The 15,160-nt window shown below is 38.0% G+C and overlaps 1 protein-coding gene across 4 annotated transcripts; it reads left to right on the top strand.

Annotated features, from left to right (window-relative positions):
* The first annotated feature begins 800 nt into the window (after positions 1-800).
* Positions 801-14,360, top strand: LOC115757104 (CBL-interacting serine/threonine-protein kinase 24-like). Of its 4 annotated transcripts, XM_048278262.1 has the most exons (16): positions 847-908; positions 5,828-5,869; positions 6,404-6,591; positions 7,514-7,576; positions 7,702-7,773; positions 8,517-8,624; positions 8,721-8,795; positions 8,909-8,962; positions 9,717-9,842; positions 10,487-10,576; positions 10,991-11,113; positions 11,290-11,409; positions 11,780-11,896; positions 12,858-12,914; positions 13,017-13,091; positions 13,996-14,360. In XM_048278262.1, the coding sequence occupies exons 3-16, from the start codon at positions 6,430-6,432 to the stop codon at positions 14,089-14,091; spliced, it is 1,338 nt and encodes a 445-aa protein (XP_048134219.1). In that variant the 5' UTR covers positions 847-908; positions 5,828-5,869; positions 6,404-6,429; the 3' UTR covers positions 14,092-14,360. The 4 variants fall into 4 exon arrangements, with proteins under 4 accessions (XP_030553060.1, XP_048134219.1, XP_030553061.1 ...); XM_030697200.2 differs by lacking the exon at positions 5,828-5,869 and having other exon boundaries at positions 801-866; XM_030697202.2 differs by lacking the exons at positions 847-908; positions 5,828-5,869 and adding an exon at positions 7,326-7,411 and having other exon boundaries at positions 6,453-6,591.
* The last annotated feature ends 800 nt before the right edge of the window (positions 14,361-15,160 follow it).

The following is a 15,160-nucleotide window of genomic DNA, read 5'->3' as shown; positions in this document are numbered from 1 at the left end:
ATTTCACTAAATTTAAAGAAAATTATAAAAATCGTCCATATCAACACCATTTGTATGCCGTGCCATGTAGGCAACCAACGCTTCTTGGATCACCAAGTCAGCGATTTTCGGCTTAACGCGGTTTGAAAAACTACATTGACAAATTGTTAGAAGGTTTAAAACTAAATTGTCTAAATTGAAAATTTTATATTTTTCTCTTAGCTCCGAAATATTAGTTATATTCAATAAAATAAGTAATGTTCGCTAATAAAATAATAACTATCCAGTTTGATAGTATTACACATTTAGTATTATTCCTATATGGTTTAAGGAACTCCGACTAATTTGGATAGCATTCTATTCTGTTCATGTATCAAATAAATAATAACTTACAACGATTCGTCGTAACTACTGTAAATGATTAATATTCTACTGAGTGTTTTATCTCCTTGTACTATCATTTATGGCAACCAATGTTCAGACATAAAAATATATTTTTATAATTTAATTTTGGAAAAGAAAATTACATACTAATCAGCGTATAATATTGATAAATGCTCTCGACTCTCAAGCCTCAACCTATCATGTTGTTCTCCGTAGTCGTTGAATAGAAGATGTACGACGTGGCAAATCGTTAAATAATAAATTTTTTTATAATGAAAAAGGGGCGAAGCCAAAAAAATAATATTATTTAAAGAGCAATCTGTAAGCAACTCAATAAATAGAAAAGTTTGACCCAAAAAAAAAAAAAAAGTCGTAATCGAATTAACAAATTGATGTTTTCGTGTATTAAGCCAAGCCGCCATGTCCATTGTCCAGATCATCTCTCTCTCACTCTCCGCGTGCCACGCCACATGACGGAGCTTTGGCGAGCTTGTTCACCTCCGTTAAGGAACTCTGCTCCAGAACATCGGCGGAATGCGTCCGTTGTCGGAACCAAAACAATAAAGATGACTTTGAGAAATTTAGAATGATGGAACAAATACAGATCGGAGGGAGAAATTCTTTTATTGAAATACAAAATACTCGCTACAACTTGAAGCTGAGTTCTATGGCTTCAATCTGATGGATATGTACTCACTCTTACGTACTTATAGCATAACACTTAACATTTTGAGCCATTAAAATTTCTTCCGACAAAATCAGCCAGCCCAAATCTAAAAACACACACATAAAATCAAAAAAAGGATAAAACCTAGTGTGTGGAAGAAAATCCAAAAAAACAAAAAAAACAACACTATGCTAACATGACAATAAATGCAAAACAAGCGTGGCCACTCTTCTTTCTTCTTTCTTCAACGGTAATTGCCTTTTTACTACTCTTCATCAATAGTGAGAACTATTCATGAATAGTGTCGCAGAAATCTCCGTCTTCTCTCTCCTCTCTCGAAGTCTACCATGAATTGCGCAACCAACAACTAAATCTAGAAACCGCGACAAACGTGCTCAAAATCAATTTTACCATATTCAAACAGCCTCCCTTAAAATTGATTTTGAAATTCAACCGAATGAATCCACCTTCAATGCTTTTGTCAAAATGTCTGCAATATGATCTTCCGATCTATAGAAATTAAGTTCAATTTCAATATCTTTGACTTGCTCACGAATATAATGATACTTGATGTCGATGTACTTGCTCCTGCCATGAAATACAGGATTCTTAGCTAATACAATAGCCGACTTATTGTCACACATTATTTTGGTAGGACCTACTTGTTCATGCATCAATTCACGCAGCATCCATCGAAGCTAAATGGCTTGACACGTTGCTGAAGCCAATGCTATGTATTCTACTTCAGCTGTCGAGAGTGCAACAACTTGTTGCTTTTTTGAGGACCAAGAAACTACTTCCGATCCGAGAAAAAAAGCATATCCAAAAGTACTATTTCGAGTCTCGGTATCACCTACCCAATCACTATCTATGTATCCCAGCAAACCAAAGTTATTAGTATAAGAATATAAAATTCCATGGTCATGAGTTCTACTGACATACCGTAAAATTCTTTTTGTTGCTTGCTAATGTGATTGATACGGTTTTTTCATGAATCTACTAATAATTCCCACTACTAACAATGTTTTTGAAATAAGTGGGATTTACCGGTTCACCGATTCCTTCTTTATTCATCTCCTACCGTTCTACTATGGGAGCCTGAATTGATTTAAGTGATTCCATTTTTAATCGCTTCAAAATATCACTTGCATATTTTTTCTGTAAAACAAATATGCCATACTATGTCTGCTTCACTTCAAGGCTAAGAAAATAGGACATCAATCTTAAATCTGTCATCTCGAACCGGCTAGTCATAGCCTACCCGAATTCAGCAAATATTTTTTCACAGCTCCTTGTAAATATCAAGTCATCAACATAAAGGCACGCAATTATGATGTCACCATTAGTATTTGACTTGATATACGGTGTATGCTCATATGGGCACTTTTTAAAATTATGCTATAACATGCACCTGTCAATCCGTGTGTACTAAGCACGAGGTGCCTATTTTAGCCCATACAGAGCCTTTTTTAACTTGTAAACTTGATTTTCATGCCCTTTCTCATAACCCCGTAGTTGTTCCGCGTAGACTTCCTCTTTAATGACTTCATTAAGGAATGCTGACTTCACATCCATTTGATGGATCCTCCAATGGTTTTGAGATACAAGTGTTAAGATTATCCGAATGGTATCCATTCGGGTCACTGGTGCAAATACTTCAAAATAATCAATACCCGGCTTTTACTTGTAGCCTTTTACAACCAGTTTGGCCTTGTAACCGTCCACGTGACCATCAGGTTCGTACTTCGTCTTATACACCCGTTTGACACCAATGGGCTTCTTACTAGGTGGTAAAGAAGTTAACACCCATGTGTCATTCTTCTCAATTGAGTAAATTTCTTCATCCATTGCTTTGATCTACTTTTCATCTGCAGTTACTTCATCATAGGTTACAGGGCGACATTCAGCAAATAAACAAAAGTGCACCATCGTTTCATTAGTGATTTCGTCACTATCACTATCATCGTCTCTTGTGATCACATAATCCAGGAACTTTGCTGGTGTCTCCTATAATCGATGTGAATGCCATAATGGTGGTCTTGAAGCTATTGCTGGTGAAGATGATGTACTATCGATCGAAGATGATGGAGAAGATAGACCACTATTTGAAGATGATGGAAGTGTTTCTGTTTCACCCACCAGTGGTTTCATCTTCGATGGTGACATTTTTATGGTCACCTTTTTAGTTCTAGTCCCAGGCTTTATCTTTAAAAAATTAGACATCCTTACCGATGATGACCTTCTTAGTGACTGGGTTATATAGCTTATAACCTTTAGTCGTGTCACTGTAGCCAATAAGGTATACTTCTCGCTCTTATCATCCAACTTCTTTCTTTGTTCATCCAATATATGGGGATATGTCACGCACCTAAATACTCTTAGGAACGAAACATCCGGCTTGTTACCGCTCCAAGCCTCTTCTAGGGTTCTTCCAAGAACACTCCTTGTTGGATACCTATTTAGTAAAATATAGCACACGCAACGGCTTCCGTCCAAAAATTCTTGGGTAAATTCTTAGCTTTAAGCATATTTCTTGCCATTTCAAAAATTGTATTTTTTTTATGCTATACCATTTTGCTGAGGAGTATAGTTGGCAGTCAACTGAAGTTTCACTCCATGAATTTTACAATATTTGTGAAATTCATTTTGAGGTAAATTCTCTTCCTCTATCCGAACAATTCCACTTCAACAGGGTCACATATATCGGTATGTACCAACTCCAATGGTTGTTTTGCTCTTCTGGCTTTCTCGACTGGAAAAATCTCGATGTTGTTTTCCCACGAGTCATCCTTTGCAAGGACGACATGGATTGTTAATCAATGGCATGCTAGTCACCATATTTTTCTAGACTAATAGCTTTATTCCACGAAAATTTAGATGCCCGAATCGAAGATGCCACAGCCAGCTGCTTTCTTTCATCATTGCTTTGAAGCTCAAGTGACTCTTCGTTTAGAGAGTCAAGGGAAACATCCTGTTCTTCGTCATTGGCACGCTTGTGATCAACTTATTGTTGACACCTCCGATGGCGCAAACACCATTTTCAATGTGAACTTTGTGTCCTTTTTCGAAAAGTTGCCTAACACTTAGCAAATTCCAAAAAAGTCCTAGCATAAAGTAAACATCCGCAATAGCAACATTAGTACCATCTTTTGACTTAATATTAATGTTACCTTTGCCCATCACTGGAATTTTCGATTTATTCCCGAAGTTGACTTCACCACGACTCGTCTCATCTAACTGTGAGAATAATTTCTTTTGGCCAGTCATATGATTGCTGCACCCAGTATCTAGGTACCATGTGTTGGTATCTATGATACTCAAGTCATCCTTTGTACATGCCGGTACCATGTACTCTTCAGCATCGGTGGTATGTGCGTGCTCCGCCTACTTGTACGTCGCCTTTGCATGGCATTCGGATTTCTAATGTCTGAATTTGTTGCACTCAAAACACTTGACTTTTGATTTGTCACGTGTTTTAAATTTTCCGATGAAATTTGAATTTTCACCTCTACCTCGGCCTCCTCTACGATATGGACCTCCTTGATAGCCTCCTTGAGTTGATGGAGCGACTTGATTTCACAATGCTTGCTCGGGAACTGAACTAATCGACTTTTGATTCATTCTTTGCTCATGCGACCGCAATGGACTCATCAATCTCTCCAGCGTTAAGGTTGACACATCTTGCCCTTCCTCGATCGCGGTGACGACGTAGTCAAATCTTTCTATCAAGGACCTCAAGATTTTTCTACGACACGAACATCTTGAAATTCTTCACCATTAACCCTTAATTGGTTGACAATGGCCCGCACACGATCAAAATATACCGATGTTGATTCCGAGTCATTCATGCGTAAAGACTCGAAATCACCTCGAAGGGCCCGAAGCCGCACACGTTGAATGCGTTCATCGCCTTTATAGGATTTTTTGCAAGATATCCCAGGTGGCTTTCGTGGTTTTCGCACTCGATATTTTTTCAAATATCGTTTCTTCCATGGCTTGAAAGATCGCATACAATACTTTCTGATCTTTCTTCCGAGACTCCACCAAAGATTCTTTCTCCTACTTTCTTAAAGCCTCGAATGCTTTAGCATCGGCCACTTCGTTGTAGCCATTTTCAATTAGATTCCATAAATCTTGCTATTTGAAAAGAACCTTCACCTGGACGAACCAACTATTGAAATTCTTTCCGTTCAACTTTGGAAGCCGCAAATGAACGGAACTAGTGGATGCCATTTCTGCCTCTGATACCAAATGTTGGAACCAAAACACTAGCGATGACTTGAGGAAATTTAAAACAATGAAACAAATACAGATTGAGGGGCGAAATTCTTTTATTGGAATACAAAATGCTCGCTACAACTCGAAGCCGAGTTACGCGGCTTCGATCCGATGGATACATACTCACTCACTCTTACGTATTTATAGCATAATACTTAACACTCTGAGTCATTGAAATATCTTCCGACAAAATCAGCCTGCCCAAATTTAAAAACACGTACATAAAGTTAAAAAAAAAAAAAAGGTTAAAACCTCGTGTGCGGAAGAAAATCCAAAAAAAAAAAAAAAAAACGACACCATGCTCGCATGACAATAAATGCAAAACCAGCGAGGCCGCTCTTCTTTCTTCTTTCTTCAACGGTGGCTGCCATTTTACTACCATTCATGAATGGTGCCGCCGAAATCTTCGTCTTGTTCGTCCTCTTCCGGGGCCCACCATGATTCGCACAACCAACGACTAAATCCATAGACCGTCACAAACGGGCTCAAAATCAATTTTACCTTGTCCAAACATCGGAGTGGGTTTTCCGTCCTCCGTGATCGCTTCGCTTTCTTCCTTCGGCTGTTTCTTTTCTCCTTTTTTGTTCTTTCCCCCCCTTTTTCTCTGGTTGGTTTTCGAGATCAAATCGAGCCTTCGATGGAGTAGCTTACTTTCTGAATTGTTGCTCTGGTTGATTGTCTGCGGGAGCTACTGTGTGCTTTGCTTTGCCTTGCTTTGCCCTCTTCGTGTTTTCTGCTGCTTGAGCTCGGGAGCGATCGCATGTGATTTGCCAAAGAATGAGCGATTCCTTATCGGTTTTCGCTTCGTCAATGCGGTTTCTGGGTTTTCCGGTGTCGTGATATCTTCTAATTCGCCGCCGGTTTTGGTGTTCCATGGGTCAGCAGTTGTCGCTGCTGAGAGGTTTTTAACTTTACCGAGTTTTGTGCTCTACGTCGAGTTTCGGGGAGCTCTTCTGCGTTGGATGTTTTTCCAGAATGGATAGATTGGTTAATAGAGCAGCTTTCAAGTTCTTGATTTTGGCAGATGCGGTTTGTAGTATCTTCTTTCCGCTAAGCTAAGCGAGTGAGTTGTGATTTCTGTCGCTACTGGTACAGGACAATGACCTGAACACCTCTCGAAAATGGTGACACCAAGAAAGGTCGGGAAGTATCAAGTCGGGCGGACAATTGGCGAAGGGACTTTCGCCAAGGTCAAGTTCGCGCAGAACTTGGAAACTGGGGAGAGCGTGGCCATAAAAGTTATGGCCAAAAACGCCATTCTTAAGCACAGAATGGTTGATCAGGTACTTACCTTTTGGCCTTCTTCCTGAGAACGACTTTTCATTCGCATATGTATCCGGAATCTCTTCTGTCTGTTGATAGTCGATGCGGCAATTTCTAGGCTGATAGTAGTCGTAACTTCAATCTTTGGTGCTGGCAACAGTTCAAGTTCATTTTTTTTTAGATATAAAATGTTTTGCCTCCCAGGCCACTTCTTAGTTTCATGACTGATCTAACTTAAACAACAGAGTGGACAATAACTTGATAAAGGAACTAGAAAGTCATCAGAGGTGATGGACAGCTGTTCCTCTTCCTGTGCCTGTGGTCCATTTTAAATAGGCAGAATTTCATTGTGACAATAGGAGAAAAAGAGATGAATTTGTCGCTTGGATAAATTTAGCTTGCCAATTGGCTATCTGAAACTTGCGTGGCCCTTAATTGAAGTCTGACCAAGACTTTGGTGCTCTTTGAAGAAACGCAGTCAGAGCAATGACATGGTTAAATTGCTAAACTCTTAAGGATGAAATTGAGGGCTTTGGTCCGACTCATGTGAGAGGGAAGACTGGCATTTGTTTGATGTCCGATTTTCGCAGTTTTGGAGATTTTAGGGAACTGTTTTGCTTTAAAGCTACATCACTCAATCCTGGTTGTTTAGCTTGTCCAAAATGTGCTTACAATTTGGACCGTAATGCTAACATTTACTTTGCTCCAAGTATATGAGGTTGTATGTTGCCGTAAGCACTAACATGCTGAGCAGTATATAATGTAACGCAGGGCATTATTCTTGCCCATGTTACTTGTAATCGGTTGTTATTCCAGGACAACCAGGTCAACAGACATCCAGTGAGATTAAGTAATCGTTATGTCCATTCGAGCTTATAAACTCTTATTCTTAGCTTGTCAATAGTATTGTCTCTCTCTAACAATCAGTCTTCTTTATTGCAGATCAGACGGGAGATATCAATAATGAAGATAGTCAGGCATCCTAACATAGTTAGGCTGCATGAGGTATAACATATTCTCCTTTCTTTATGATCCCCGTGCCTTTTTTCATGACCTCTATGAATTGTGCTACTTCTTTGTGACTCTTACTTGAATAATGTAAGCTTCACCTCATTATTTAATCGCTGCAGGTTCTAGCAAGCCGGACAAAGATATATATCATCCTTGAGTTTGTGACTGGCGGGGAATTATTTGATAAAATTGTAAGAACTACGATTGCCTTTGTATGCATTTTATCCTGGTTGGAGAATGATTGAGTTCTGCAAGTTCCAACTTTTACAACATGCGTCTTTTATTTACTGATGCAGCAACATGGTATTGTTACATTCAAAATTAAGCTAAAAATAATTCAGTTCAAACTTTTTTTTTTTTGCATGTGGAAGATATATTTTGCAACCATAGAAACAAGGTTAATAAAAGGGGACTCTACTTAAGATTGATGGAGGTTTCAGAGATCAATAGAGAATATTGAGATTCTAGAAATTGTCAAAATAATTAATAATCATAATGTACATATACTTGTGAAAGTAAGTAATCGTGTCTTTTGTGAGATGAGAATTTACATATACTTGTGAAAGTAAGTAATCGTGTCTTTTGTGAGATGAGAATTTACATATACTTGTGAAAGTAAGCAGAATTGAGATGCAATTGAATGCTAGCAGAGTCTTTAAATCTTAATGTCAAAACCTCAAAAAGGTGACATTGAGTTTTGGTGTAGCAAAGCTGCAAGAGAATCGAATTGTTAAGATCGAAAAAGAGCATTGATTTTATGATTTAATAAATCAATATCTGAAATTTCAAACAATTTTAACAGAACTGAAATTCTACTCAAGATCGGGATTGTTCTTAAGTATTTGATCACAAAACATTAATATATAGATTGTAAACAATCATGAAGTTCCGATGCTTGACTTTTATTTTATTTTATGTTTATTCGGATTCACAGGTTCACCAAGGAAAACTTCCTGAAAACTTGTGTCGGAAATATTTCCAGCAGCTTATAGATGCAGTTGCTCATTGTCATAGCAAGGGCGTCTATCATAGAGATCTAAAGGTGGTGAGCTGTACCTTGCATGTATTATCTTTCATGTTATGTGTTCATTTGGCACAATGTATTGACTGACTAGTTTTTCCTTGCTGTTTGGTAAAGCCTGAGAATCTTCTTCTCGACTTCCATGGAAACTTAAAAGTTTCTGACTTTGGATTGAGTGCTCTGCCCCAGCCGGTAAGCATTATGATATTCACTTCACAATCATTGAGATCTTATGTGATTTATTATTCTTTATTCCTCCGTTCCCATCTGTATTCCGTTCTGAATATGCTTCTACTTGTATACAGGGGGTCGGACTCCTTCACACAACATGTGGAACACCAAATTATGTTGCTCCTGAGGTATTAACGTAGTCACCTTCTGTTTAGTAAAATTGACATTTTGATGTGCTGTTTCATCCTCATTTTGGTTGTATGTTTCACCTTAGGCATATTATTTTAGATTTGTTTAGCACCTAGTTTCCTTTTCCTTTAGTGGGCTTTCCCTCAGAGGATCCTATCCGGACAGTGGCTTTGTTTCACTAGGTATTAGTTTCCCTTTGCCATTAGTAAAGAAGCTTCAGTCGCCATTTTTCTTTACCATAGTTGATTGTTATGGGAGCTAAATTCTGGATAAGATTGACAATCCTGTAGAAGTAACCTTCTGTGCATACTCTGGTCTGTGGAAGCTGACGTGAACATCAGTCACCTCGCCTCACCATGTGCGAAGATGTCGTATGGAAACCATTGGAGACGCTTCAAAAATCTCAAAAGATTCATTTGTGATATTATGGCCTGTGAAAAGTTATTGAATGCTGGCGATTGCATTTTTGAAGTAGGTAATAAAAGGATAAAAGAGAAAAAAAATGTATCGGAGAGGTTGGAACTCTTAAAGCATTTGTTCCCTTCATGGCTTTCTTGCCTGATGGTTGCTAGCATGCTATATCAAATGGTGGATACTCTTCATATTGCTTATTTGTATGGTAAATGGCCATTCAATGAGCCCGCTTTGTTGGTTGTGGCAATAGTTGTTCACTTGAATTCCTTTTGGGATTATGTTGTTTCTACGTTCTACCTCTCAATTTGTCATATTTTTTAATGCTTAAAAACGCCTCAGGTGCTTGGGCAGCAGGGATATGATGGCGCAGCAGCTGATATATGGTCATGTGGAGTTATTCTCTTTGTTATAATGGCTGGATATCTCCCGTTTGATGAGATGGACCTTCCAAGTCTTTATAAAAAGGTCATGTTCTTACCTTTATTTTTTCCAAATTAGATATGGGTAGACCTGGACTCCTTGTTGATCTGTGGTAATCATTTTTACCTCTCTTGTTCCCTTTTGAGTATAGTCAAGAGTGTATTAGAAAAAGTATTGGCAAACGTGGTGAGCATAAATTATCTGCCATTGTTTATTTACGGATATGTCATTGAAAAGGTTACCAGCTTAGAGTTTCTTGTCATTTAGACTTGGAAGACATGTGTCATTTTTGGAGTAGATGGCATGTGGACAGCAACATAGTGCTAGTAGAGGTTAACTAAATGTGATGTAATTCTTTACTTTTACTGCATTCCTCCTCTTGATCGGGATGGTGTGTAGAAAAAGTAGTTGGCCATATGATAGTCTGCTCAATTATAAGTTGGTCCATTTTACTGGGTAACTGACTGAATGGGATCTTGCAATGAATGGCTACTTGTTATTTTTTCTTTCTTATCCCCTCTGTTTTGATCCTTTCTTCGTTGTGCTTTTCCTGGATTGTATCGAACTTTAGATCATCGACCTTCATCATTTTAATTCATTGCATATGATCTCTTTGTCCTCTGTTATATAAGTGAATAGTTGTCCACTTTAATGATTTGAAAGTTCTCACTTCTCTGGTTTATGTATAGATAAATGCTGCTGAATTTTCTTGCCCCTTTTGGTTTTCTCCGGGTGCAAAGTCCTTGATCCCAAAGATTCTTGATCCGAATCCCAAGACAGTAAGTTGTTCAACTTGACAGTCTACTTTTATTATGATAATACCTCATAAACTTCATTAGACCCATTGGTGGGATGACTTAAGTTTTGCTTAGCCTGGTTGATGTTGTGGCATGATCGAATGTATCTCCTCCATGTGTGCAGTGATAATCTTATGTGAACTTTATGCATTATGTTGTCGAAGTATTTGGTGGGATGTTAAATTTGAGATTTGATTATTAGTCAACTAATATTCTTAAGTGATTTTGTGAGATTTATCTTCTTGCAAGTCTGTATATCACTTTGGACCAAAAAAAAAAAAAAATGTCTGTATATCACTAAACAATAGTACATCACTGTTTTGCATATTTCTTGAGCTTGCATAAGCATTTATTTTTAATGCTGGTGCATAACTTTGTGGATATTTCTTAAAACAGCGCATTGATATGGACAATATCAGGAAGCATCCATGGTTTTGTAAGAACTATGTGCCTGTCAAACATAGAGAACATGAAGATGTGGACTTAAATGATGTGCATGCGGTTTTTGATGATATCGAGGTTTGCTTCAGTACTGTTCTCTGATTTAATTCCAAAGAGCTGTCTTATTTCTGGTATTACTTCATGATAAAAATTGTTCAATAGAAGCTGACTTGTGGCATTTTTAAAGCTCTAAAAGTTCAATGATTATGGTTGTATTTGCTTAAATTATTAAAGAAGTCGTGGATAATTTGCAGGAAAAGCATGTAGCTGAGAACTCAGAGACCATAGAAGGGAGCCCTCTAATGATGAATGCATTTGAGATGATTACTCTATCTCAAGGGCTGAATCTATCAGCTCTTTTTGACAGGGGTCAGGTAATGCATTTGAATTCATCCTTCTCTCCCATCATTATGTCCCAAAAAGTAATTCTAGCCATTTGCTACTTCAGTTTCTCAAAGCTAACCTGTAGCAGACTTGCTACTATCAACAAATTAGGGATTGTTAAACTATGAATTAGTCTGTCTATATGATTCTCATCTTTTCAGGTCCATAATAGGTGAGTCTGCAGGGATGGGAATGAAAAAGTGAAACAAAATTCATCATATTATTCATTTGGCAGTTCACTTCGATCAACTTATACATTTACATGTCTTGAGTTGAAATAAAAAAGTAGCCATTTTGGAGACCTCTCTCTCTCTCTCTCTCTCTCTCTCTCTCTCTCTCTTCATTGTATATCTGTGGCAGGATCATGTAAAGCGGCAAACTCGTTTTGTTTCGCGAAAACCAGCACAAGTTGTTATTTCATCGATTGAAGCTGTTGGGAAATCAATGGGTCTCAAAGTCCATACGCGTAATTTCAAGGTATCTGTCTATCGCGTGACACAATTCAAAGTCAGACAGCATTTATTTCCTGAAAACATCTTGAAGTACTGTAAAATCAAATGTGTGGACGCCTATATTTGAATCGGGACAAATCTATATATTTAGGCATGGCAAACACATAAGCATATACTCTCTTAGAAGGCGACCTGTGCTAGAATTGTTTTGGTTTTTTAGGACATCCAGTGATGGTGCTTCATGATTTTGCCATTTATACTATGAGCACTTAGTACAACGGTAAATTTGCAATAGGACATGATTATGGTGTGTTTAACTGTTGAGACTCGAGTTTGAGCTGCAGTGTTCCTAAATCCACATCCATACTAAAATCATATGTTGGAGACATGGCAAATAATGTCAATAGAAGAACGCTGTGCGCCATTCATTCTGTCAAGCTAGACTGTGGGTTCATGACTTTCATTTCCCCTGCCAAGGATTAATACTTCAGAGTATCAATCATATGGCATGTTGTGTTTTCCATCACTTAGGAACATCAACCAATAATATGCCCAATTCAACTAGAAGCGTATTATAGCTCATGGAATAACTAGATTATTTACTGATTCATGATTGTTTGAGAAGTGGATGGGATGTCCACTCTACTAACCTTACTCTTTAGAAGATCTATTGAAGATGGTAGAAAGAAAGAGCAGTAATATTCATCCTATCAATCTTTTCTTTCTCATAGGGAACTCTATTTGTTTTTTATTTGAATTACTTAACATGCCTGAGATGGCATAATTAGAAATTCTCACTTCAAACATTATGTGGTTGAGCATGCTTTCGCAGGTTGAACGTTTAAATTTACTTGTTTTAATGATCTTTTTCTATTCATTCTTATGCTTTCGGTGTACTATCAATGTGTTAAAGAAGTTCAGTTTCAGTGAATAACATTCGGTTTTGTATTCTGACATTTGTTAACCTCATACCTTTGTCCTTGAAGACGAGAATTGAAGGAATATCTGCAAATAGGATTGGTCAATTCGCAGTCGTTTTGGAGGTAACTCTTATAAGTTTTGCATTAACTTCAGACTATCTTTGGCGATACAAACTTGGTTTCTGGCCTTGTCATTTATAACATGATTGAGTAATTCTTCCTTAGGTGTATGAAGTGGCACCATCTCTGTTCATGGTTGATGTTAGGAAGGCTGCTGGGGATACACTCGAGTATCATAAGGTTAGCTCTTAATATGTGATTCGATTCAGGATCTTCTATCTGGTAATCCCTGTTTGGATCCATAAAAAACACACCTCCAGTAATGACTAGGTGTCCACTCGAGTCCAGTGGAGTCAAGCTGACATGTCAGGCAGCTCAAGCTTGACTGGACTCATAAATTCGGAGCTCGAAACTTGATTTGAGTTCGACTTGTTGATTCAAAACTTTCTTGACATACTCAACTTTTCCAGCTTGATTGAACTTGACTTGGCTTGAAATACTTGCACTCCACCTTTCTGTTAGTGTCTAAAATTATGTTAAAAGGTGAAAGTGTAACTACATACTAAAGAAGCAATATTATAAGTCATAACCTTGTACAAAATTAAAAAAAAAAAAAAAACTATATACCAAATGAGATAACTTGATTAGGCTTGTGAGCTGATCAAGTCAGGTATCTTTAGGCTCGTAACTGACTCGAGCCTGAAAAAATTCGAGCCAATCTCGAGTAGGTGATGAGTCGAGCAGAAGTTCATTCAATGATCTCACTTCGTCTATGCAATTTGACCTATTTATCTCGGTTCATGTGAGTTTGAAAGTATCAATTACATCAGATTTACATTGCTGAAGCCGAGTATTTAATCTTCATCTAATCAAAGCCTTGGAAAAGGTATTACTAATTGAGGTCGATTGATATTTTAGTGCCCTTCCATTGAATTTTTCTTGAACCAATAGTTCTTGTTGAACTACTAACATTTTTCTGGTCAAGTTGATCTACTGGTTCAAGGTGCTTGATCTTGTCTCTTCGAGTCGACCGACTCCACCCAGGGTGCAATTTGTAGTCCACAAGCATCTCAATTTCCCTTTCACACCATAATGCATCGTGAATCTAACCCGGTTTAGCTAACTTCTTTGTTGTCTGTGACAGTTCTACAAGAACCTCTGTGCTAAGCTGGAAGACATCATCTTGAAACCGACGGAGAGTTTGGCAAATGCCAGTCTGCTTAGAACAATGACTTGCTGATCCAATGTAGAGGGCGTGAAGCAAATCACTGTGCAGACTGCTCCGAGACAGCTGTTCCTTCGCCGAGATGATCGACCCCTTGAAAATACAGCAATTTCGGGTTGATACACCCACAAATCTAGTAAATAAATAATAAAACAAAAAGCTGTAAATGTTTGGCGCTGCAGATTATGGTAGTCATGATGATCACGAAATCGTTACGAGGGTTCTTAGCTTTCTATCCAGAGATGATGCCACTGGTACTCTTTGATGTAGTGATTTCTTGGCAATGAAGAGCCACACTAGTTTCTTGATAAAAATAGACCTGCTTAAAGCAATTAAATGAAGAAGGAAAATGTTAAAAGAGTAGTATTCTCAAAGCACAGAGTCGTGAATCGTGTTTCGCAAAATCTGAAAATTTCTTTCGTAACACGTCGCTTCAGTGAAATATCTTCTTTTTCAATCCTCAAATTCTGTAAATATCCGTTTACAGATTTTGGTAGACTTAATTAATGCCTTTGACCCCAGTAAATTGAAATTCTCTTCCTGCCATATCTACCGATTGTACCCAATCCTTGCATAAAAACGCGCCCAGCATTTTGAACTGCTATGAAATATTTGAAATTCGCAAGAGGGCATCTGCAATTACCCTGGGCGGTTAATTTGCCGACTTGTCGTGTCGAAAAAAGTCATGATTTAATACATTTTGAGAACGAGATTGGGGAAAGTTACTAAATGGACCAAACCGGTGATTATAACACTTGAGATCTGATAAGAAGCCACATTTGCTTCTGAAGAAGACACCGTACCATCGTCCACAATGCAATCTCATCCTGCAAACGAAACGGAATTGCTCTGCTGAATTTTCAAAGCAAGTTTCTGCAACAGCTTTTTCTATCTCTGAAAGCTTTCAGGATCGTCAGTAGCGTCATGGAACTTGCAACTTAATCCAAATTCACAGACATAGCTTCACTAGCCATCACAATCTCGGAACGACGACGACATCATCTGCTTTCCAATCTTGATAGTTGATACTGCACCCATCAAGCGTTTGATCATATTAGAGCGACCCGCCAGGTTTGCAAAGTGT

Source organism: Rhodamnia argentea, chromosome 4 (assembly GCF_020921035.1).
Source record: "Rhodamnia argentea isolate NSW1041297 chromosome 4, ASM2092103v1, whole genome shotgun sequence".
Classification (NCBI taxonomy): domain Eukaryota; kingdom Viridiplantae; phylum Streptophyta; class Magnoliopsida; order Myrtales; family Myrtaceae; genus Rhodamnia; species Rhodamnia argentea.
This window is presented reverse-complemented; position numbering and strand designations above follow the sequence as displayed.